The 26,421-nt window shown below is 42.5% G+C and overlaps 1 protein-coding gene across 1 annotated transcript in view; it reads right to left on the bottom strand.

The window, feature by feature from the left end:
• Positions 1-26,421, bottom strand: part of mmp24 (matrix metallopeptidase 24) — an 82,266-nt gene that overhangs the window by 20,856 nt on the left and 34,989 nt on the right. Inside the window, exons 2-7 of the mRNA XM_017684401.2 lie at positions 23,061-23,209; positions 22,752-22,868; positions 14,226-14,530; positions 9,255-9,416; positions 8,771-8,988; positions 5,399-5,537 (exon numbers count right to left, since the gene is read on the bottom strand). Of these exons, the coding sequence (XP_017539890.1) occupies positions 5,399-5,537; positions 8,771-8,988; positions 9,255-9,416; positions 14,226-14,530; positions 22,752-22,868; positions 23,061-23,209 (1,090 nt within the window). The remainder of the gene's footprint in view (positions 1-5,398; positions 5,538-8,770; positions 8,989-9,254; positions 9,417-14,225; positions 14,531-22,751; positions 22,869-23,060; positions 23,210-26,421) is intronic.

Below are 26,421 nucleotides of genomic sequence, written 5' to 3'. Positions count from 1 at the left end.
CCACTGTCAATGTTCACCACTGTTAATGTACACCACTGTCAATGTTCACCACTGTTAATGTTCACCACTGTTAATGTTCACCACCGTTAATGTTCACCACTGTCAATGTTCACCACTGTTAATGTACACCACTGTCAATGTTCACCACCGTTAATGTTCACCACCGTTAAGGTTCACCACTGTTAATGTACACCATCATTAATGTTAACCACTGTTAATGTACACCACTGTTAATGTTCACCACTGTTAATGTTCACCACCGTTAAGGTTCACCACCGTCAATGTACACCACTGTCAATGTTCACCACTGTTAATGTACACCACTGTTAATGTTCACCACTGTCAATGTTCACCACTGTTAATGTACACCACTGTCAATGTTCACCACCGTTAATGTTCACCACCGTTAAGGTTCACCACTGTTAATGTACACCATCATTAATGTTAACCACTGTTAATGTACACCACTGTTAATGTTCACCACTGTTAATGTTCACCACCGTTAAGGTTCACCACTGTTAATGTACACCACTGTTAATGTTCACCACTGTTAATGTTCACCACCGTTAAGGTTCACCACTGTTAATGTACACCACTGTTAATGTACACCACTGTTAATGTTCACCACCGTCAATGTACACCACTGTTAATGTTCACCACTGTCAATGTTCACCACTGTTAATGTTCACCACTGTTAATGCACACCACTGTTAATGTACACCACTGTTAACGTTCACCACCGTCAATGTACACCACTGTTAATGTTCACCACTGTTAATGTTCACCACTGTCAATGTTCACCACTGTTAATGTACACCACTGTCAATGTTCACCACTCTCAATGTTCACCACTGTTAATGTTCACCACTGTTAATGTTCACCACCGTTAATGTTCACCACCGTCAATGTACACCACTGTCAATGTTCACCACTGTTAATGTACACCACTGTTAATGTTCACCACTGTCAATGTTCACCACTGTTAATGTACACCACTGTCAATGTTCACCACCGTTAATGTTCACCACCGTTAAGGTTCACCACTGTTAATGTACACCATCAGTAATGTTAACCACTGTTAATGTACACCACTGTTAATGTTCACCACTGTTAATGTTCACCACCGTTAAGGTTCACCACTGTTAATGTACACCATCATTAATGTTAACCACTGTTAATGTTCACCACTGTTAATGTTCACCACTGTCAATGTTCACCACTGTTAATGTACACCACTGTCAATGTTCACCACCGTTAATGTTCACCACCGTTAAGGTTCACCACTGTTAATGTACACCATCATTAATGTTAACCACTGTTAATGTTCACCACTGTTAATGTTCACCACTGTTAATGTACTCCTCTTCATATCCAATAGAACACCAGCAGAAATCAGAATTACTGTACTGTACTGTAGTGTAGTGTAGTGTTAACCACTACACTATCCAAACCGGGGTAACCACAGTTACCTTTATTTCCCAGCAGTAAATGGCAGTATGCATTAACTTAAGTATGTAATTACAATTAATAAGTATGTAATTACATCACTTACACTGTATCTGCCAGCTTTCCTAACATTTAGCTAGTGTTTATGTGGCTAGTGCTGTGACACTGTAACCAGATTCATCTTTAAACCATTCTGTACGTATATGTGACAGAACAGCAGACGTCCCCTTATCTTAAAATGTAACGTTTACAACATTAATTCAATGTCTTGCATTAAACCCAAAGCAACATCTATATTACCACTCCTTTATTACACAGTACCTACATATTAACTACTCTCTGCTTATTTTAAAGTGTAACTAATTAAAGTTCCTGTGTAGAAGATACACTTGGGTAACTGAACTTGATACGCATGTGTAATTACATAGGCTGTACTTCTGTAATTCATCTGTAACATTGACTAAATCATCAGTAGTTACATTGTTATTGCATATGTTATTAATTTGTAACTACACGGTTATTACAAACACTTCATATAAAGTGGGACCGTAAAATGTGTAAGCAGGCGGAGATACAGAGGAGCTTTTTCATGAGGAAACTGCTGAGAGATGGACGGCCTGGCGGAGAGGGATCAATAGTGAGCTTAATTGAGATTAGGCTCTGGATAATAATCATGTGCTTTGCTTTCCAACACCCTCATTCTCTGAGAACTGGATTTGTAAGACTTCTCCAAGTAGGATCAGTTAGGTCTCCATTCCCAGGGGATTCATTCACTCTGCACATTCAGTACAGTGATGTATGAGCGTTCCTGTTTGAGGACATACTGCACTTTTTCACTGGGGAGGCTTGGAGTCATAAGACATCAGCAAAGCACTTAGATATCGAGTGATGGAGATCATTAGAATAATAAATGGACAAAGGCATCATTAACGAACCCATATCCTACATTTCTCATCTATTTTGTTTTCTTCCAAGAAGCTTGCTTATAACATTTGTGTAATTTCATATACGCCACAAATTCATTTTTCCATGACCATTTTCACCCCTTAGAATCAAACAGGCTGTTTTTGTTACTGTGCCTTTAAGTCTGATATATGTAAATCTGCTCTGTTCTGATTGGTTGTGCTTCTCTCAAAATTCAGTTTATGCGAAACACTGTCTATAACATCAGTGTGAATGGGCGGGGCTAAACTATTATAGGTTGAATAGGCAGATATATGTAAATGTACCGTCACTAAAACAATGAATTGACTGCTTTTTACGGAGCTCTGCTGATGACATCCTGTATAAACAAAAATAATGCAAGGCCACGACTCAGTAAGGTGTGGGAACAAGATCCTAATGCACGGCCACGAGATCATGCCTTATTAAGCTGTGGTTAAGGCTTAATTATCTCTTGGTGATGCCTAATTAAGCCATGTTCACGCATTAGGACCTCATTCCCACCCATTACTAAGTCATGCCCACAACTTAATTATCTTGTTCCCATGTCTACAAAGTTGTGGTCATGCTTTAGGATGTAGTACCCATATATTAATATGCCATGGCCATGCATTATTTATGTTTGTACAGGATGTCACCAGCAGGGCTCCGTAGTTTTTTGCAGGTTATGCTATAGATTTCCATATACAGACCATCTGGACTGGGAAGTAAATGGCTTATTTTCACAGTATTAAAGTTTTGCTTTCTTTCCTAAAAAACAAGGAAAATTCTGTTTTCCATAATAAGGGCCATTTAAAGGGACACTCCCAGTAGAATAAAAAAATGTAACCATTGCTCCATCACTTTCACCATTCCCAGTGATCCTATGGGTATTGTAGTTAGAAATAAACAACTACAAAACTGTGGATGCTATCAAACTGATGAGGCTGAAGGACCCAATGGTGTGTTTAAGCAGTAGAACCCGAGAGGGAGTGTATTATGGTGAAATACCATCACAGCTGTGGTTTGGTGGCCGTAGATCATCACAGCCGTGATGTTATTGGTGATAACTCACTCCTCGAGTGTCTCTACTGCTTTAATACAGCAGTTAAATAAATACAGTAAGAAATGAATAAACTGGCCGTGAACGCGGCTTTAATATGTTTTAATGTTCAGTTCCATCCTCCTAATTAGAGCTCCTTAACGAGCAGCTTGTTGCTACGTCAGAGTAACAAGCTCCGCCCACTCGCTGCTCAGCCGGCAGTTCGTTCTCCAGCTCCTTACACTAAATTCCCAAACTGTCGTCACCACTGAGCAGCTTTTCTGTTTTTATTGGGTCAGTTTTACGGCTCAGTCTGATTTGGTCCGACTCTGAAGATCAGACACGTCTGGCGAATGGTGTTGGGTTCATTTCCGGCTGATTCCAGGTTGTTCAGCTGTTCTTCTGCCACAGCTGACGACTGAAAAGCTGCTCAGTGGTGACGACAGTTTGGGAATTTAGTGTCGTCTCGTCTTCAGAGTCGGACCAAATCGGCTGTTGGTCAGATGTGACGATAAAAGTATCGGTTTTCTGTTTGTGGCTTGAGCGTCTCCTACAGCTGTCAAAAGTCGTTGCTTAGCAACAGCTTCTCAGCAGAGTGATAGTGTTTATACACAGTTAAAATGCTTCTCAACCAATCAGCTTGCGTGGCCGGAACTAACAGTTGTATAAATAGACAATATTACATAACAAGACAACATATTAAATGCTAGTTTTAGGCCAGAATGTCCCTTTACATGTCTATTAAAACAACACATAATGCTGCAAAACGGAGGAATCATTTTAATCACAAAATGCACCAGCGTGAGTAAATGCACTGATGAAAATTTAGAACAAAATGCATGCTTCCAGAGCTTAAAAAGTTGCCTGAGGCAGCACTTTGCAGATCAAGCTCATGAAAATGCATAAAAGCTAATGAATCCTGCTGGTTCGAACTTTGAAGCCACATATTAGGAAGTCCTGATTAGTTGCTCTGACTTATTAGAAGAGAGTTACGGGTTCAATCCTGAATAAATATCATGGCATGTGTGCTGACTTCAAGGTTTCTACCCTCGTAGCTTAGCTCCAAGTAGCTCCATGAGTGCCACCCCCTATTAACCCATTCCCCGCCCCCGAGGGCAGGCTTGTTAAAGGGGAATTCCACCAATGTTTCGAAATTCAGTTGTTAAGTCGTTCAGAGCGGTTTAATGTGAAGTGCCTTGAGGGCTTTACATAAGTAAAGGCAATTATAGACATAATATCACGACACTTCAAGACATTATCATTTAGTTTTCCTGAGGTTTGCTAAGTTGGAATAGATAAAAAAAGAACCATCAGTGCTACATTTATAAACACAATAAAAACTATGAAAGCAACATTTCACACAGTATACTGCACTAAATCCAATTAATCAGGACTAATTATGCACGTTTTATGATGAAACATGCAGTCGGTCAGTGTACTGATGATATCTTGATATTGATAAGTACTGTCATAACACTCACGCCTAGTTTTATGGCAGTTTTAAGACTACATTTTGGCCAAAAACACATTTCAAAAACTCATTTCATGCTGGAAAGGCACATAAAGGGTGAAAGAAAACATATTATTTCAGATTTTCCACTATTTTCCCTTCTTCAACATTCCATATAAACTCAGAAGACTGAGTCACGTTTACTGGATGGTAAATAATATGTCCATATCTGTGTTGCAGACATGGTGACGTCTGGTTCCCATCACCACCACTGTAAAGAAATCTGAGTCTCTACAACCAAACATTTCAAACAAACCACTCTGAATCGCATCTCAAGCAAGAATTATGCAGAAATTTTGGAAAATTGGTGGAATTCTCCTGGAATAGGAAATTAAACACTTCACTTCCCTCTCGTGTAACTTTCTGTGCCGCTGCTATTAGGCACCTACTTAACAGAGTGCTTATTCCACCTTTAGTAGCATCTACTGCAAAGCATGTTGTAGTTAAGCTCATAATCAATGAGACATTTGTGTTTGTACCTTTAAAGAAGACAAATTTGCCGTCAGATCTCTCATAGGCAGCATCAATGCGGGGTGGCAGACCCTTCCAAAACTGGTCGATCAGCATGGGGTAGCCCTCCTGCACCTTGTTATTGCGCAAACGCCAGAACCAGCGATCCTACGGGAGAAAAAACAGTACATCTCAGCTACAAAGATAATTATCATTGAGCTAAAGCTAAACTAGGACACAGCAAGGCTGCATGCATAATTACTGCATACACAAACATAAACATAATAAAACCTCGCATCTCCAAAATAGTAACTTTGCAGGAGAAGGAAAAAACATTCTTTACTTTTACTGTGAGTCAATGGAACCAGACGTCTTTTCAAGTCATTTTGGGTCGTTTCTTTTAGTCCATTCATCATGAAATTTACAAATAATGTAAAGAACAACATGCAACTTGAAATTATGTCAAAAACTGAAAAATGACAAAAACTGCAACAGCAGAACGACAGCAACTCAGCCATGAAGTGGTCGGCCACGTAAAATGACAGAATGGGGTCAGTGGCTGCTGAGGGGCATAGTGCGCAGAGGTCGGCAACTTTCTGCAGAGTCAATCACTACAGACCTCCAAACTTCATGTGGCCTTCAGATCAGCTCAAGAACAGCGTAGAGAGCTTCATGGAATGGGTTTCCATGGCCGAGCAGCTGCATCCAAGCCTTACATCACCAAGCGCAATGCAAAGCGTTGAATGCAGTGGTGTAAAGCGCCGCCACTGGACTCTAGAGCAGTGGAGACGTTCTCTGGAGTGACCAATCACACTTCTCCATCTGGAAATCCGATGGACGAATCTGGTTTGGTGGTTGCCAGGAGATGGTACTTGTCTGACTGCATTGTGCTGAGTGTAAAGTTTGGTGGAGGGGGGATCATGGTGTGGGGGTGTTTTTCAGGAGTTGGGCTCGGCCCCTTAATTCCAGTGAGAGGAACTCTTAAAGCTTCAGCACCAAGACAGTTTGGACAAGTCCTGACCTCAACCCAATAGAACACCTTTGGGATGAATTAGAGCGGAGACTGTGAGCCAGGCCTTCTCGTCCAACATCAGTGTCTGACCTCATAAATGCGCTTCTGGAAGAACGGTCAAAAATTCCCATAAAAACACTCCTAACCCTTGTGGAAAGCCTTCCCAGAAGAGCTGAAGCTGTTATAGCTGCAAAGGGTGGGCCGACATCATATTAAACCCTGTGGATGAAGAATGGGATATAACTCAAGTTCACATGCGTGTGAAGCCAGATGACCAAATACTTTTGGAAATATAGTGTACGAGGTTTTCTTCCAACAGCAGCATGTTGCTTTGTTTTCTTTAGATTTACTCTTTAAATTTAAGATCTGTAGATATGATTTCGCTTCTACTCACAACTACAACAAACTTAAAACAGATGGTTCTTCAAGGGTTCTTTATGAAAGACACTGGCACTGCTGTGTCTGATCCACTCAGACCAGCACAACACACACTAACACACCACCACCACGTCAGTGTTACTGCAGTGGTGAGAATGACCCACCACCCAAATAGTACCTGCTCTGTGAGGGTCCATGGGGGTCCTGACCACTGAAGAACAGGGTAACAGAGTATCAGAGAAACAGATGGACTACAGTCTGTAACTGTAGAACTACAGAGTGCAGCTATACAGTAAGTGGAGCTGATAAGATGGACAGTGAGCGTAGAAACGAGGAGGTGGTCAGAATGTTACGCCTGATTGGTGTGTAGGTAAATATTTAAATGAGACAGTAAAAAGAATTTTTAGATGGTTTATTCAGTAAAGAGTTATTTAATAATAAATAGCACACGGTAATGATCTCTGGATACACCTAACATCTCATTTTTATTTTTATTAATGCTAAATGAATTCCTACAAATGATTCAAAAGCACAAGACTTGCAAATTAAAGTATCTTCATGCCTTTATCTCCAACAAAGTTGGCTGTAGAGCTGTGAAAACTGTGGATCCACCCGTGCACACGGGGACGTCTCTATCAGCAGAAGGCCCTGCAGACCGAGCCCGTATGGACTGAGTTGAGCTCTGACTGATCCATTTGGCTGAGCAGTGCGTCTGTGTGAGTATAGGAGGCAGCTTCTCAGAGCGCGGAAGGAAAAGTGATTTGATTGGATGTGATCAGGTGGTCAGCCTGTCAAAAGCTCTCTCATCAGACGGAAGCTGACCTTCACAGACATTCAAAACACGATCAGAAACTTCAGACCTTATTTATCAAGGCATAACTCACCCATACTCATAGAAAAACATGCGCAGCTGTGTCTGCTGTGACTGAATCTGCATTACATTAAATTTTACTGATGTTTTACACATCACGTTTATGTCAGTACGTATTTAAGTAGGTCAGAAAGAGACATTTCGGCTACGTTCACATTACCAGGTTCCGACCTGAGACGCTTCCATTTGTGGTCACAGATCCGATACGTATCCGATTCGTGGACATGTGGCCTTAACGTGACGCTTAGAACGGAATTCGTGTGCTTTTTTTCCACCATCATTCATCGTTACCGTGGCAACAGCGCCGAACAGACGTTAAAGCCTGTAAACGGTGGAAAAGCAGCTCATCTCACCTTTTTCTCCTCCGTCTGGCTCTGATAATGAAGCTGAGAGCTGATCACAGTTAATGATCTTCTCAGCGAAGCTCGTTCAGCTCGTTAGTTTGTGCTGATGATGCAGTGATTCAGTCACGTGACGTCGCTGAGTAGGAGGAGCTCACGAGGGTCAGTTCAGGCCGGTTTGTCACATTAATGACTGATTTGAATCACTTACCTAAACGAGTGTGAACCATCGAGTCAGTGAGATCAGATTTGAGCAAAAAATTTGATCGGATTTGAGGAATGAGGCCTGTAATGTGAACGCAGCTTTTGTGGACAGAAAATCCAGTCAGAGCGAAAAAGACTGACTCAGACACTGACTCAAAACATAAAAGTCAGATCAAATCAGTGCTGCCCAAAGTGTGGACCACAGGGCAAACTTGACCTGTGAGGCCTGCCAGAAATTCCACCTCTTGTTCAGTGAAACCCATGCAGGCACAGGGAGAACATGCAGACTCCACACAGAAAGGTCCCTGGTCGCCCGGCTGGGGAATCGAACCCAGACCCTTCTTGCTGTGAGGCGGCAGTGCTACCCACTGTGCTGTTAAGCATATCTGCACGTTGCTGCATGACTGCGGTGGGAGAATAACCCAACAAAACAATGCAAGTCATTTTATATGAACTTATGACGAGGCGACCACACTGTGAAAAATGTGAATTACTAGAAAAACCTTGTTAGAGTCGAATTGAGCTCATTTTAAAAAGCTTTTCAGCTGATTGCCTTACAGCTTTAAGTTGACTGCTAATCAAAGGAACAGCTCACCTTAAAAACGAACATCTCCCGTCTGAAGAAGGCCACTGTGTTGAAGTTGCCGTCACAGATGTTGGGTTTTCCGTAACCGGGAGAGGACGGCCGGTCTCCAGAGGGAGGCCGCGGGGGGCGGGACTGCCTGTCGTGCTTCCTCTCGGATGTGGAGTGAGTCCGTCGTGCTGGGAGGGTGGGGAGAGGCCGAGTCGGCTCCAACATCGCCGTTGGGACACCTGTAGGAAAAAGTGCTGTTTCACTACGAAATATGTCCAAAAGTTTACAGACGCCTGCTCAGACATCGAGAGCATTAACCCTTGGGTGGTGTTCAGGTCTGTGGGACCCATTTTCATGTTTACCAGAAGAAATAAATCTGACAATTTATTATATTTTCACTCAGGAAATCATCAAACCATGTAATTTGACTGGGAGTGCTGAAACAGTCAGTTGTCAACATTACAATCATGAGTTTGATCAAACAGAAGATAAAGTGGATCCATACCGTATATTTTCTGGATGCCCTGAAGGTCGTCTAGTGGTAGTTTGAAGTTGTGTGTCTCCATGTACTGGTAGAAGGGGGCCATGATTGCGCTGGGGTCATTGGAATGTTCCAGACCCAAAGCATGACCCAGCTCATGCACCGCCACCAGGAAAAGGTCATTACCTGCGAGGGGGCAAAGGTAAAAGCTCATTTCATTTTGAACATATCGTGACAAGTTGTGACAAACCGTGACTGTTAGACCTTCAGTTCAGACCATAAACGTAAAAACGGTCAAAAAACGGTCAAAACCCAGCCAGTGAGAATGCTGGTTTCTGTTAGCGCTCCTATGGGATCTCCAGTAGTCTGTGAGCACTAAACTAGTGCTGGTCCAGAAGAACATTTTGTGGCTGTTTTAGATCAAACCCAGAATTTAAAGCTGCTAACAGACATTACCATGTTTGAGCTTCAAATCAAATCACATTTATTGTCACATCACATTTACGCAGCTGCGAAGGTCAGTGAAAATCACAGGTGCGTAGCCCCGCCCCCCCAAAACAAAAACCAATTTATATATATTTCTATATACATATATACTCTGATACTTTGTTACCCTGTTCTTCAGTGGTCAGGACCCCCATGGACCCTCACAGATACTATTTAGGTGGTGGGTCATTCTCAGCACTGCAGTAACACTGACGTGGTGGTGGTGTGTTAGTGTGTGTTGCGCTGGTCTGAGTGGATCATACACAGCAGTGCTGCTGGAGTTTTTAAACACCTCAGTGTCACTGCTGGACTGAGAATAGTCCACCACTGAAAAATATTTACAGCATTTAGCAGGTAAATATCCAGCCAACAGCGTCCTGTGACCACTGATGAAGGACTAGAGGACGACCAACACAAACTGTGCAGCAGCAGATGAGCTGTCGTCTCTGACTACATCTACAAGGCGGACTGACAAGGTCGGAGTTTCTAATAGAGTGGACAGTGAGTGGACACAGTGTTTAAAAACTCCAGCAGCACTGCTGTGTCTGATCCACTCGTACCAGAACAGCACACACTAACACACCACCACCACGTCAGTGTTACTGCAGTGCTGAGAATGATCCACCACCCAAACAGTACCTGCTCTATGATGGTCCGTGGAGGTCCTGACCTCTGAAGAACAGGGTAACAGAGTATCAGAGAAACAGATGGACTACAGTCTGTAACTGTAGAACTACAAAGTGCAGCTATACAGTAAGTGGAGCTGATAAACTGGACAATGAGCGTAGAAACGAGGAGGTGGTCATGATGTTACGCCTGATTGGAGTATACAATACAATAAATAAATGATATAAAAAGCCCAAGACTGCGTCAGCCTCCCAAGATGAATACAGCCACAATTTGGAGAAGGATGCACAGAATTATGCTCTCCCAATAGAGCAGAAAACGTTAGCCAGACAGTTTGTGAGTGTATAGAAAGGTGGGCAGGAGATGGGCTGCGCGCGAGTGTGAGGTGCGAAAGTGTATGTGAACAAACTGCAGATCCCCTGGTTGGTAGTGCTTAAATTCAGACTGCTGACGGCATGAGATCAAAGCGGAGATAACGCTTCCAACACGCACCATATGTGAGCAGCGTAGATGCTGATGAAGTGCCTCTGCTTTCGTCCCCAAGCAGCCGCCCCGAGCCTGGGTGAAGCGCAGACTTATTTCAGCTTATCCCTGATGAATTTGTGTATGTGTATTCGTTGTGTATATCTCTCAGATGGAGATACGTTAATAGATTTCTGTCTGCTCTCTATCCGGTGCATCCTCATCCCTGCTGTTTCCCCTGTGGGCTGTGTTCTTCTCCTCAGCTCATCACTGGGTTTTACCCTTGGACTGGGCTCCCAGAGGAACATCCTCTCAGCTCCTGAATGTCTGCTCATCTCCTCGAATGTCTAGTCAGCTTATTCATACTTGAGCTACATGTCCAAATGTTTGTAGACAGCAGACCTTCTTCTAAAATGAAGGTGTTAGTGAGTCTGTGCTGAAGTAACAGCCTCTACTCTTCTGGGAAGGCTCTAGATGTCAGGTACTGATGTTGGGTGGTCAGTTCTGGATCACTCCAACTCATCCCAAAGGTATTAGATGGAGCTCCATCACTCCAGAAAACGCAGTTCCACTGCTTCACAGCCCAATGCTGGGGGGCTTTCAACCCCTCTAGCCCACGCTTGGCACTGGGCATGGAGATCTTATGCCAGGCTTATTCTACATGACCTATAAAAACCGTCACACTCAAACACACAAAACCCCAAATCTCACTGTTTTCACACTGAAACCGGGCGGAACCTGTATGTGCAATCAAGAAGCAAAGATCTCTATGGATGAATATGTTGTCGGGAAACATGCAAGTCATTCTATTCTTCAGTGAAAAGTATGGAAGTGTATAACTGGCCGCTGTTTAAGGCGCTAAAGTTACTGATGTATTTGTGCATTTACTACTTTTGTTCAACAAGCAGCTCCTCCATCATGCATTTATATCCCTTCGCATCTTTCCTCTCTGCTAACTGTCTAATTGGCTTTTGCCTGCACCACTTGTTCATTTGTGCTGCTGACCATCCCACACTACACCGTTAGAAATGAAGGTTCTGTTCAGGTACATTTTTCGTTCATCAAGGTACAAACAGTGTAAATGTTCCCTCAAAGCTCCAGCAGTGGGTTTTGGGTCTGATTGTGAAGCTTAAATCAGTTTCTCCAGGTGAAAAGTTGGTATTTGTTCTTTTTCATAAGCGAATGTTTTAAAACAGATCAGTAGAATAAAAGCCTGGAGGCGAGGCGAGGCAGGGTGTGTGGAGTCAGTACAGCTTAGAACACATCATTTCAGTGGATTATGGTTCAGTTATGTTCCCTGACTAAAGGTACTGAGATGGATCCTTGAGGGTCCCACCCCAGTGACGAGAGGGGAACTGACACAGTGGACTGGACACTTGTCCATGTCCTCTGATCACTCCAAAGCTCAACAGGAAGGCTAAAGATTCATTTCCCCTCTCAGTCCAGCAGAACATCTGCTCCATCGGTCAAGCTCCCAATTCACTTCTGACAGTAAAAATAAGTTGCGATGGGGAAAATCAGGATTAAAACTGGGCTAAAAATCATGTAGTCCATGTCCAGTCATGAGCAGCTTCTCCAGAGCATCCTAATCTATTAGCCACTGCTTTTCTATGGAGATTATACAAGTTGTGAATGCACAACTGAACACTTATGCCAGTGGGTGCACCTTAAAGGGTCAATATCATGGAAAACCCAATTTCCCTTTCTCTTTTTAATAAATGTAGCATTGCACCAGTACATATGGTCCATATATGGAAAATAAACTGCAAAAACAGCCCATTTTGGCTTCACTGTTTACATGCCAACACTGTTTTTGCCAATCCGACTGAATACATTCCAATTACAGATTAAGACTGAAGTGTTTATTCTCACTCTACTCAATTATCTGATGAAAATCTCCATTTACATGCCCACTACAAGTAATCAGATTCAGAATTATGTGCATGTGTGGAGAACCACAGTGTAGACGTTACCATGACAACCAGCATCATGTGAGTCCAGTCAGAGTGAGATGAGCAGCAGTGAGCAGTGATTGTGTTTTTAACTGCTTTAAAATGACGTCAGACTCAGGAAAACGTCCTTCATACGTCCTTATTAAAGAAGGCAGAGAGGAAGACGTCGTGCTCTGAGACACATAAGCTGGACGTCCGTCCCACCGCCGCCTTTTAAAGATCAGAGCATGAACTTCGTCTCCTCTGCAGACCAGTTTCTGCTCTGCCGTGTTGAACGGTATAAACTCTCACTGTGACGCGACGCACATGCAGAACGGAGTTAAACTTTCCGATAGGGAATGTAATCGGATACAGGCGTTTACACGGATATTATTTATTATTTACAGGATTACCCAATGCGTTGAATCGAATTTAAATTATTACAATTGGCCTAAATCAGACCAGACTGTTCCGACTGAAGTGTTTACATGGATGTATTCTATTCCCGATTGAACTGCCAGTCGGATTATTAACAGATTATCAGGCTGCATGTAAACATGGCTAATGAGGTAAAATACAGAGCAGGCAATGAAATCAGGGGCCAAAAACCTTAAGATAAAGAACTTGTGAAGGTTCTTAAGACAAAAACTAAGAAGTTCATAAGAATGTTCTTAAATGCAGTTCTCAAGAAAAGCTTGAGAAGTTCTCAGATATTCTCTTCAGATTATCTTAACTTTTTTTTAAAGATTTTTTCCCGTATCATAAATGATGCAAGATACATTTTGAATTTGTATGAATGGTTATTTCAATTATAAGTTTAATCCACTCAGAGGAGCAAAATATAGTAAAAAAAATCTAACTAAGGGTTTTAAAAAATTAGCAAACAAGATCTAGAGGTGATGGAGGAAGAAACAGCCAACAGGAAAAAATTCACCTTTGAAAATACAGTAATAATGAGGAGGACGGTCAGAAGTAGATAGATCAATAAATTTAGACCTTGTCAACTCTTACAGCCTAAGACAGTGTGAGGCTGTCGTCAGGTTAAGAAAACATGTAAGAACATAATGTTTTCTAGAAAACCACTTGTTCTTAAAGTTATTCTTAGGAAAATGGTTAAGGAAAGAAAAAAAGAGAATTCTTAAGCAGTTATTTGAACTTGATTCTTGAGATTAAAGTTAAGAAACAACACTCATTTTTCTTTCTTAAGACACTTTTGTGAATCTGATTGATCTAATATCAGTCTTCAAACTACAGTAACCCAAACAGCCTGGTTAATTCTAAGGCACCAAAAGAGGGTGGAATGTTGGACCTCAAGGGTAAAAATAAAATGCAAGAGAAAATGTAGGACGGGGCCCTTTAAAGTAGCTGAATTCACTCCGTAGATGGGCTGTCTGGATACTTTTGGACATCTAGAATATCTAGAGGCACTGTTCTTATTCTAAATTTGAGTCAATTTTCCATTGCAAGTAATGTTGGAAGAGAAACTTACCATCATGATTGGCATTGCCTAACGTCCAGGGCTCGTCCGAGTCGAAATGCGTGTCCCCTCCGATTCCAGGACCAGGGAAGTAGGCGTGGGCTAAAAAACCTCCCTCTCCGTCGAAGGGCGAACTGTCGCCGTGGAACCCCGAGGCAAAGAAAATCATGATGTCGGCCTCCTTGCCTTCTTTCTTGATCTCGGAGTAGGCCACTTCCTGAAAGGTCAGCGGGGTCACTGTCTGCCACACGTCGAAGGCCTGCCGTATTGCCCTCTGGGTGTCCTTCTCCCCCACTTTAGGTGTGAAGTTGTGTATGCTGGAAGACAGAGAGAGTGGAAGTGGTAATAAGACACATCCCCGATAGTTTAAAGTCTATTTTGCGAGTTAACGTCCTGTGATTGTAAAGGCTGCAGCATCACATGGCAGATACGGTACAAAGCGCTGCTGTGTTACTGCAGCGAGGGCGCTGATAATTATCTAGCTCATCATTACGCTCAACTCCGATGAATTTAATCAAATAAAACTTCCCTCAGTTTTCTACGTCTTTATTAACTTGCTGCTTTTAAGCTGTGATTATAAGGCAAACTACTAGGTTAGTAATGTTAGCAGAAATACCAGAGCATTGGCGTTCGTCTGGTGTATCTAAAGCAAAGGTCACTAATAGGTGGACCGCAGTCTGAGTCCGGACCATAGGTCCTATGCGGACCTACGGAAAATTATTTAATTTCAAAAACTGATGATAAACGTTGTTGAAATTTTACTGATTTTATTTCATTTGACATTCAGTTGTTGATTGTATAAGATGTTAATATTCCTACTATCAGATCTATCAGACCTACTATATCTATCTATCTATCTATCTATCTATCTATCTATCTATCTATCTATCTATGTTTAGCTTGCAGTCATGATGCAAGTTAGATGTTATGATGTTCTGGACCTTTTCTTGAGGATATTTTCTCTAACTGGACCTTACTGAATTTTAATGAAAACCCCTGATCTAAAGGACTTTCTGTGTACATTTCAAGCTGCTACTCCTTTCTGTGGTCTTGATATGGCTTTACTTTAACCCTTGTGTGGTGTTGATGTGTTTGTGAGTGGTCTGGCGGACCCACCATTGTTTTATTAAATCAATGCAGCCAAAACAATTTATGTAAAAATACTAGACGTTTAAAATATCACAAGTGGCCAGCGTAGGGTTCTCCTTTAGCAGCTGTAGCCAGTCAGCAGCCTGTCCATGTTGTCCACCCTCACACACACACACACACACACACACTAACAGCAGGCCATGTAGGAGTGGAACAGAGTGAAGGACACAGCACCTCCACACTTTTACTCCCTGCGGGTTCAGCCCAACACCACATGTGTAATATAAATGTGGGGGGTGAACAGAGTGAAGCCGTGAAAATGGGTTATTTTATACGTTCTTCACAGAAAATGAGCAAAAGCCACGAATCTGAGGCTGAAATAATAATAAATCATAATTTTTTTCTTTTGGCAAACACTGAAAATGAGTCCCACAGACCTGAACACCACACAAGGATTGATGTGTTAGTGGCAAATCGCTGGTGTTGAGAAATGAAGCAGTGCCAGTGTGTGGTGTATGTACCTCTATTAAAACAGTGTCTTGGATTTTTGGATGTTTGGCATTCCAAACCCCATTCCATGAAGCTACTGATACACAGTTGCGCTGATGTTGCTTCTAGACGCAGTTTGGAGCTTTACAGTGAGTGATGCAACAGAGGAAAGATGATTTTTATGCACTACAAACTTCACTCCACTCTGCGAGTTTATGCGATCTACTGCTTCGGAGCTGAGCTGTTGCTGCTCCTAGGCGCTTCGTTTTCACAGTAATAGCACTTACAGTTGACAGGGGCGGATCTAGCAGGACAGAAATTTACAAACTGACTTGTGGCAGAGGCGGCATCCTATATAGTTTAACGTCCCTGAGCTCCTCAGTACGACCCTCTACTGCCAGTGTTTGTTTTGCAGCAATGAAATGCAGTTACAATATATGCAGGTTGTTGTTGCTATAATGAGTCTATATCTGTCTTCATGTTCAGCCTTCTAGATGTACTCACCAAACTCAGTATTCATGTGCTCAGTAAAGAGTATCATAATGGAATTTATCACAATAACAATAACATATCATCAAATAAGCCATCAGTAGTAAGGATAGTACCCCTGCTGAATACACACCACCACTCAAAAGCTAGAAATCAAATAATATACAACCAATTTGGTGTCAGACAAATCTATAAAAACCTTGTAATATATTTGTCCAGTACAACACAGGTTTCAGATAATCTGTAAAACACTAAGAAGCTCTAAAATTTTTATCCAGAATTTATGTCTCAAAAGAAGAGACCGAACTGCAAGACAAATAAGTTGATAAAAACAAATGTAAACAGAGAGTTACAATATATCATTTATCATTGTATTCACTAACTATTCAATAATCTAATTATACTAATACTCATTTTAATAATGCTAACACTAATAAATCAACTTTGTAAAAGTTATTATTGCATATAAAACAACAACTACAAAGTATTGTACACAATCACATCATACCGAAAGACAGGCTGGACTGGTTGTTTACTAAATAAGCAAGTATAGTCAACTGAGTACAGCAGTTTCACTGTTACATAATGAATTAATCTGCATGGAAATGTTTCTGAAATATGTGGGGCAAAAGGCAAATGAGGCAAAGTGAGTGCAGAGGCAGATGGCAGCCTCCTTCCCTCACAGCCAAAGAGCCTGAGGTGAGAAAACTCACTGACACAAACTCCAGTCCACACTGAAGCGCTTTACTGAGATTAATAGGGGCCTGTTATGAAACCAGATGAGGGCAGTTTTACAGTACTGGGATAAATAAGCTCGGAGGCAATGTTTCGCTATGATGTGCAATTTCTGATACAGTTAGAACAGAAATGAGGCTGTCGCTGTAAAAACAATACATCTTGTGTCCTCCAGCTGAATAAAAATAGCCTGCAGTTCATAGGAGGGTTCAGAACAGAGCAGAGTCTCTTTCTGCCTCTTTCCCTCCCTCCCTCTCTCCTTCTCTCTCGCTCCCTCCCCCTCCCTCTCTCCTTCTCTCTCTCTCTCTACCTCTCTCCCACTCTGCCCCTCTCTTTCTCTTCTTCTCTCCTTCTCTCTCTCTCTCTCCCTCTCTCTCTCACACACTCTCCCCCTCCCTCCCCCTCCCTCTCTCCTTCTCTCTCTCTCTCTACCTCTCTCTCACTCTGCCTCTCTCTTTCTCTTCTCTTTTTCTCTCACACTCTGCCTCTCTCTTTTTCTCTTCTTCTCTCTTTCTCTCTCTCTCTCCCTCTCTCTCTCTCACACTCTCCCCCTCCCTCCCCACCTCTCTCTCTCTCTCTCTCTCTCCCTCAATCTTGCTTTCCTTCTCTCTCACACTCTCCCTCTCTCTCTCTCTCTCTCTCTCTCTCTCACACACTCTCCCTCTCTCTTTCTCTCTCTCTCTCTCTCTCTCTCTCCCTCCCTCCCTCTTTCCTTCTCTCCCTCTCTCTCCCTCCCTCTTTCCTTCTCTCTCTCTCACTCTCTCTCTCACTCTCCCTCCCTCTTTCCTTCTCTCTCACACTCTGCCTCTCTTTCTCTCTCCTTCTCTTTCTCCCTCTCTCTCTCACTCTCTCTCTCTCTCTCACACACTCTCCCTCTCTCTTTCTCTCTCTCTCTCTCTCTCTCTCTCCCTCAATCTTGCTCTCCTTCTCTCTCACACTCTCCCTCTCTCTCACACACTCTCCCTCTCTCTTTCTCTCTCTCTCTCTCTCTCTCTCTCCCTCCCTCCCTCTTTCCTTCTCTCCCTCTCTCTCCCTCCCTCTTTCCTTCTCTCTCTCTCTCTCTCTCTCTCCCTCCCTCCCTCTTTCCTTCTCTCCCTCTCTCTCCCTCCCTCTTTCCTTCTCTCTCTCTCACTCTCTCTCTCACTCTCCCTCCCTCTTTCCTTCTCTCTCACACTCTGCCTCTCTTTCTCTCTCCTTCTCTTTCTCCCTCTCTCTCTCACTCTCTCTCTCTCTCTCACACACTCTCCCTCTCTCTTTCTCTCTCTCTCTCTCTCCCTCAATCTTGCTCTCCTTCTCTCTCACACTCTCCCTCTCTCTCACACACTCTCCCTCTCTCTTTCTCTCTCTCTCTCTCTCTCTCTCACTCTCCCTCCCTCTTTCCTTCTCTCTCACACTCTGCCTCTCTTTCTCTCTCCTTCTCTTTCTCCCTCTCTCTCTCACTCTCTCTCTCTCTCACACACTCTCTCTCTCTCTCTCTCTCTCTCTCTCTCTCTCTCTCTCTCTCTCTCTCTCCCTCAATCTTGCTCTCCTTCTCTCTCACACTCTCTCTCTCTCTCTCTCTCTCTCTCTCTCACACACACACTCTCCCTCTCTCTTTCTCTCTCTCTCACTCTCTCTCTCTCTCTCCCTCCCTCTTTCCTTCTCTCCCTCTCTCTCCCTCCCTCTTTCCTTCTCTCTCTCTCACTCTCTCTCTCACTCTCCCTCCCTCTTTCCTTCTCTCTCACACTCTGCCTCTTTCTCTCTCCTTCTCTTTCTCCCTCTCTCTCTCACTCTCTCTCTCTCTCTCTCTCTCACACACTCTCCCTCTCTCTTTCTCTCCCTCTCTCTCTCTCTCTCACACACTCTCCCTCTCTTTCTCTCTCTCTCTCTCTCCCTCCCTCCCTGTTTCCTTCTCTCCCTCTCTCTCCCTCCCTCTTTCTCTCTCTCTAGCTCCCTCACTCTCTCTCTCTCTGACAGTCCTCAAACATCAAATCAGATTCACCGACACAGACACTCTAAATATAGACCAGGCAGCTCAGAGACACTAAAGACAGTTAAAGGTACAGTTCAACTGAACCCACTCTCTCCTTCTCTCTCTCCTTCTCTCTCTCTCTCTCTCTCTCTCTCTCTCCTTCTCTCTCTCTCTCTCTCTCTCTCTCTCTCTCCTTCTCTCTCTCTCTCCTTCTCTCTCTCTCTCTCTCTCTCTCCTTCTCTCTCTCTCTCCTTCTCTCTCTCTCTCTCCTTCTCTCTCTCTCTCTCTCTCTCTCCTTCTCTCTCTCTCTCCTTCTCTCTCTCTCTCTCTCTCTCTCTCTCTCCTTCTCTCTCTCTCTCTCTCTCTCTCTCCTTCTCTCTCTCTCTCCTTCTCTCTCTCTCTCTCTCTCTCTCTCTCTCTCTCTCCTTCTCTCTCTCTCTCCTTCTCTCTCTCTCTCTCTCTCTCTCCTTCTCTCTCTCTCTCTCTCTCTCTCTCTCCTTCTCTCTCTCTCTCCATCTCTCTCTCTCTCTCTCTCTCTCACTCGATCTCTATCTCTCTCTCTCTCTGTCTCTCTCTCTCTCTCTCTCTCTCTCTCTCTCTCTCTCTCCTTCTCTCTCTCTCTCCTTCTCTCTCTCTCTCTCTCTCCTTCTCTCTCTCTCTCTCTCTCTCTCCTTCTCTCTCTCTCTCCTTCTCTCTCTCTCCTTCTCTCTCTCTCTCCTTCTCTCTCTCTCTCTCTCTCTCTCTCCTTCTCTCTCTCTCTCTCTCTCTCTCTCTCTCTCTCTCTCCTTCTCTCTCTCTCTCCTTCTCTCTCTCTCTCTCTCTCTCCTTCTCTCTCTCTCTCTCTCTCTCTCTCTCTCTCATTTTGAGTAGTTTCTTTCAGTCCATTCCCATTGAAATTAACACACAATGTAAAGAGTAACAGGCATTTTCAAATGGATGTGGATCAGACACAGCAGTGCTGCTGGAGTTATATTGTATATTTTATATATATATATGTGTGTGTGTGTGTGTGTGTGTGTGTGTGTGTGTGTGTGTGCATGTATGTCAGTTTTGACATATTTTGAAAATGCCTGTTGCCCTGTACATTGTGTGTTGATTTCACGATGATTGGACCAAAAGAAATGAAGAAAAATGACTTGGAAATAATTCTGGTTCCATTGACCTCCATTAAAAGTAAAGTATATTTTTTCCTTCTCCTGTAAATTTACCATTTTGGAGATACAAGGTTTTGTTCCGACAGCAGCGATAAATAACCACGCGTCTCCATATTTGTTACAAGTGATTTTGGTACATTTCTCTTGGTCCATTCATCATGAAAATTGCACACAATGTAACAGGCAGCTGTCTTTTCAAATTATGTAAAAAAACAAAACAACGAAACAAACAAACACACTGTTACAACTAAACCCCCCCCCCCAGTGTCAACAATGTGAGCAGTCCACATTTTCCTCATATCCATTGAAAACAGTGCTTTTCTGGGCTGATTTTATTTGTAGACTAATAAAAAATAACCAGTTATTTTGGTGGATATTTTGTATTATTAAAGTTGAAAAATGTCACATATTGAATTGTGTGAGTTTACACTGAATCACCACCTTCTGAGTTTTAACAACTCGTCTCTCAGTCTGTTACAATCAACCTCGCCTCACTTTTCACTGTAGGAGCTCCACAGAGTTCAGGCTTTCAGAGATGAGAGATTAGGAGCAGGTTGCCTGTACAAAACTATGTTTTTTTTAAATAAAAATATTTAGCAAAATCCATATTATGCTGTGTCTTGCACTCCCATATATATGTTCATATACTCTTTTCCTCTTTCTTTCGCCATCACTTCCCAAAAAGGAAAGGCTGGGTTATTTTTAGTGAGTTGCTGAAGGGGAAAAACATCAGCAGGTATTTCTGCTTCATTGCATAAGCAAGTCGTGTAGGCAAATATATTCACTTGCTGTAAATTTAACATGGAGGCAAAAAAAGAACCAAAAAACAACACATGATATATAGATATATATATATATACCCTCACAGAGCAGGTAACACTGTAACACTGACGCTGCGCTGGTCTGAGTGGATCAGACACAGCAGTGCTGCTGGAGTTTTTAAACACCTCAGTGTCACTGCTGGACTGAGAATAGTCCACCAACCTAAAATATCCAGCCGACAGCGTCCTGTGACCACTGATGAAGGACTAGAGGATGACCAACACAAACTGTGCAGCAGCAGATGAGCTGTCGTCTCTGACTTTACATCTACAAGGTGGACCGACAAGGTAGGAGTGTCTAATAGAGTGGACAGTTAGTGGACACAGTGTTTAAAACTCCAGCAACACTGCTGTCTGATCCACTCAGACCAGCACAACACTCTAACACCCCACAGCCACGTCAGTGTTACTGCAGTGTTGAGAATGATCCACCACCCAAATAGTACCTGCTCTGTGAGGGTCCATGGGGGTCCTGACCACTGAAGAACAGGGTAACAGAGTATCAGAGAAACAGATGGACTACAGTCTGTAACTGTAGAACTACAAAGACCAGCTATACAGTAAGTGGAGCTGATAAAGTGGACAATGAGCGCAGAAACAAGGAGGTGGTCAGAATGTTACACCTGCATCTTGTTCTTGATGGGCTCCAGCACAGAGCATCTAATAAAGTGGTTAGCAAATGTAGGCAGAAGCTGGGTTACCTATATAGAATTCCTGTTTCCTCGTGTGCTAGAAAAGAATAGTTGAGGCAGCCTTACTGTCGGTCATGGACTACGGTGATGTCATTTACAAACACGCATCTGCCAGCTCCCTCAAACCACTGGACTGAGTCCATCACTCGGCTCTGAGGTTCATCACTGGAGACCCTTATAACACTCATCACTGCAGACTGGATGAGGAAGTTGGTTGGCCCTCACGAGCAGCACGGCGGGAATCACACTGGATTATTTTTGTTTATAAAACGCTCTCCGGCCGAATATATTACTTCACTGATATCTGTAAATAATGGTATCTATCAGCCTCGATCCAGTGGCTGGATCACAGGCCAGGTCCCGAGGGCTTTTACTGAACTGAGGAAATCAGCTTTTAGTTCCAGCACCAGCGAAATGGACCCTCACTACAGGACACACTACCCCTCATCTCGCTGGGTCAGTCGGTCACTTTACACTTCTACTCTCTAACCGCCTCCACCCTGCCTCACACTGACTTACCTGATTTTATACATGTATTCTTATTCTTATATTAATTATTATTGTTTTATTAATATTTGTCATTTTAATAAATTTGTTCATTAGCATTTTCTTTATTTGTATCTTCCTCGTTTTATCTGAACCTGATTTTATTAACCTTTACATCTTATGTATGTTTTAATTTGCTTTATTATTATTTTTTTTATTCTTATATTTTTATGTATTTTTTATTATGATTAATGTTTCACTTTTTATATTTACCTGATTTGAATCTTCATTTATCATCTGATACACATTCTCAGTGCACTAGCTCTGTATTAACTCGGCAACATTGAGGGGTAAGTGAGGGGCACCCAGACTAGATAAAGACAAGATTGATTGATTGATTGATTGATTGATTGATTGATTGATTGATCGATCTACTGCCACAGCAGGCAAAATGTATTGGAAACATAAGGAATATTGGACACCTGATACTTGTTGTGTACAGTTCTGGAACTGAAAAGTGAGGATGTGAAATATTTTTAATCCCAAAAAAAGGGGTTGCAATATGGCAAGAACTCCCCCCACTCTGCCCCCCCCCCCTCCAACTCTGTAGACAGACCAAACAATTTTTTTACCTGTATGATATTTTTTTGTCCCTCCATTTCTGACCAGTGAGGGCGTAGCGTTTGTTTCTCCTCCGCCGGCTGATGTGTGGGTGATCAGGAACTCCACACCGAGGTTTCTTCATCCACCTGTAAGCAGCGAAGAGACAAAGAGAGAAACAAAACCAATCTCTGTCATGATGAGAGCTTAGTTAGTATTCCTGCCTCTCCTTATCGCCACGGCTGGGTTTAAATGAGGATTTAAATTGAATTTCTCCAGGACATTTTTTACAACGTATGCCATACTGTGAAGGATCAAACTACAGAGGCAGCAGGACTCACTCTATGGTGGTTTGGTCGAGGACTCCGGTCACTGGGATGCCGTAGAACCGCTGCATGGCAGCGACCGCCGACTGCATGGCCTTCTCCGACTGTAAGTCTGATGTCCGAATGTCGTCAGGGAGAAGATAGCCATAGTTCTTCAACCACGTCTGAGCAGAGACGGAGAGAGAGAGAGAGACACTGAGTTAGTCCACGCAGTAAAGAAACTGCCTAAAACCTCAGCCAGTCGCTCATTCTTTAGATATTTACAGGCTTTACGTTCTGACCTACTTAAACTCAGGGCAGGAACAGGAACACAGTAACATGCAAACTCATCGTTTATAGAGCAGTTTCTGTCAGAGGTGTCGGTTCCAAACCGCAAACCCCTGAGTTATGCTCATTTTTCATGGAGCCCTGCTGGTCACATCCTGTATAAAAAAAAATAATGCGTGGTCACAACTTGATGGGAATGAGATAATTAAGTCGTAGCCATGACTTAGTAAGGTTTGGCAACAAGATCCTAACGTGTGGCGATGACTTAGTAATGCATGGTTTCGTCCCCAAGCCTTAATAACTCATGGCCATGCAGTAGGATCTTGTTCCCATGCATTTATAAGGCGTGGCCACACATTAGGACCTCCTTCCCACGCCTTACTAAGCTGTAGCCATACATTAGGATCTCATTCCCATGCATTAATAAGGCATGGGCACGCATTAGGGTCTCCTTCCCACACCTTACTAAGTTGTGGCCATACATTATGATCTCATTCCCATGCATTAATAAGGCATGGGCACGCATTAGGATCTCCTTCCCACGCCTTACTAAGCTGTAGCCATACATAAGGATCTCATTCCCATGCATTAATAAGGTATGGCCACACATTAGGAACTCATTCCCATGCATTAATAAGGCGTGGCCACACATTAGGATCTGCTTCCCATGCCTTACTAAGTTGTGGCCAAGCATTAGGATCTCATTCCAATGCATTAATAAGGCATGGCCACACATTAGGATCTGCTTCCCATGCCTTATTAAGTTGTGGCCAAGCATTAGGATCTCATTCCCATGCATTAATAAGGCATGGCCACACATTAGGATCTCATTCCAATGCATTAATAAGGCACCACACATTATTTTTATTTATATGTGATGTCGCCAGCAGGGTTCCGTATTTTGTTTAGTGTTTTTTGTTGTTTTTTTTAAAGATCTTTTGGATTTCTTTTAAAGTGAAGCTGAAAGATTTAGATTTATCACTGTTTTTTATTATTATTATTATTATTATTGTTGATTTTTTAAATGTTTAATCTGCCTTTTGATGATGCTTTGGCAATATTCTATCGAAATTATGGTCATGACAATAAAGCTTATTGAAACTATCATGAGTTTAATTTGTAAATAAAAAATAATAAATAAAGAACAAGCTGCCCCATGTTTCATGCTACTACAGAAGCACAAAGACTACGTTAAAAAAAATCAGATTTTTGTGCTCAGATCTGGCTTCTCCAGCTCGAAAGTTCACATCCATAGAGGGATGTTTTCAGGGCTGCGTGTACACAAATCAGATTTTTTGCTGTAATGTGACTCAGATCTGATGTTTTCAGGGCTGTGTGGACACAAATCAGATTTTTTGCTGTAATGTGACTCAGATCTGATGTTTTCAGGGCTGTGTGGACAAAAATCAGATTTTTCCACTAATGTGACTCCGATCTGATGTTTTCAGGGCTGTGTGGACGCAAATCAGATTTTTCTCCTAATGTGACTCCGATCTGATGTTTTCAGGGCTGTGTGGATGCAAATCAGATTTTTTGCTGTAATGTGACTGAGATCTGATGTTTTCAGGGCTGTGTGGACACAAATCAGATTTTTTGCTGTAATGTGACTGAGATCTGATGTTTTCAGGGCTGTGTGGACACAAATCTGATTTTTTGCTCTAATGTGTCTCAGATCTGATGTTTTCAGGGCTGTGTGGACAAAAATCAGATTTTTCCACTAATGTGACTCCGATCTGATGTTTTCAGGGCTGTGTGGACGCAAATCAGATTTTTCTCCTAATGTGACTCCGATCTGATGTTTTCAGGGCTGTGTGGACGCAAATCAGATTTTTCTCCTAATGTGACTGAGATCTGATGTTTTCAGGGCTGCGTGGACACAAATCAGATTTTTTGCTGTAATGTGACTCAGATGTGATGTTTTCAGGGCTGTGTGGACACAAATCAGATTTTTTGCTCTAATGTGTCTCAGATCTGATGTTTTCAGGGCTGTGTGGACACAAATCAGATTTTTTGCTCTAATGTGTCTCAGATCTGATGTTTTCAGGGCTGTGTGGACAAAAATCAGATTTTTCCCCTAATGTGACTCTGATCTGATGTTTTTAGGGCTGTGTGGACGCAAATCAGATTTTTCTCCTAATGTGACTCCGATCTGATGTTTTCAGGGCTGTGTGGACGCAAATCAGATTTTTTGCTGTAATGTGACTCAGATCTGATGTTTTCAGGGCTGTGTGGACACAAATCAGATTTTTTGCTGTAATGTGACTCAGATGTGATGTTTTCAGAGCTGTGTGGACACAAATCAGATTTTTTGCTCTAATGTGTCTCAGATCTGATGTTTTCAGGGCTGTGTGGACAAAAATCAGATTTTTCCCCTAATGTGACTCCGATCTGATGTTTTCAGGGCTGTGTGGATGCAAATCAGATTTTTTGCTGTAATGTGACTGAGATCTGATGTTTTCAGGGCTGTGTGGACACAAATCAGATGTTTTGCTGTAATGTGACTCAGATCTGATGTTTTCAGGGCTGTGTGGACACAAATCTGATTTTTTGCTCTAATGTGTCTCAGATCTGATGTTTTCAGGGCTGTGTGGACAAAAATCAGATTTTTCCACTAATGTGACTCCGATCTGATGTTTTCAGGGCTGTGTGGACAAAAATCAGATTTTTCTCCTAATGTGACTCCGATCTGATGTTTTCAGGGCTGTGTGGACGCAAATCAGATTTTTTGCTGTAATGTGACTGAGATCTGATGTTTTCAGGGCTGTGTGGACACAAATCAGATTTTTTGCTGTAATGTGACTCAGATGTGATGTTTTCAGGGCTGTGTGGACACAAATCAGATTTTTTGCTCTAATGTGTCTCAGATCTGATGTTTTCAGGGCTGTGTGGACAAAAATCAGATTTTTCCCCTAATGTGACTCTGATCTGATGTTTTTAGGGCTGTGTGGACGCAAATCAGATTTTTCTCCTAATGTGACTCCGATCTGATGTTTTCAGGGATGTGTGGACACAAATCAGATTTTTTGCTATAATGTGACTGAGATCTGATGTTTTCAGGGCTGTGTGGACACAAATCAGATTTTTTGCTGTAATGTGACTCAGATCTGAT

This window comes from Pygocentrus nattereri, chromosome 26, assembly GCF_015220715.1.
Source record: "Pygocentrus nattereri isolate fPygNat1 chromosome 26, fPygNat1.pri, whole genome shotgun sequence".
Lineage (NCBI taxonomy): Eukaryota > Metazoa > Chordata > Actinopteri > Characiformes > Serrasalmidae > Pygocentrus > Pygocentrus nattereri.
Note: the sequence above shows the minus strand (reverse complement) of the source record. Positions and strands in the feature narration are given on the sequence as shown.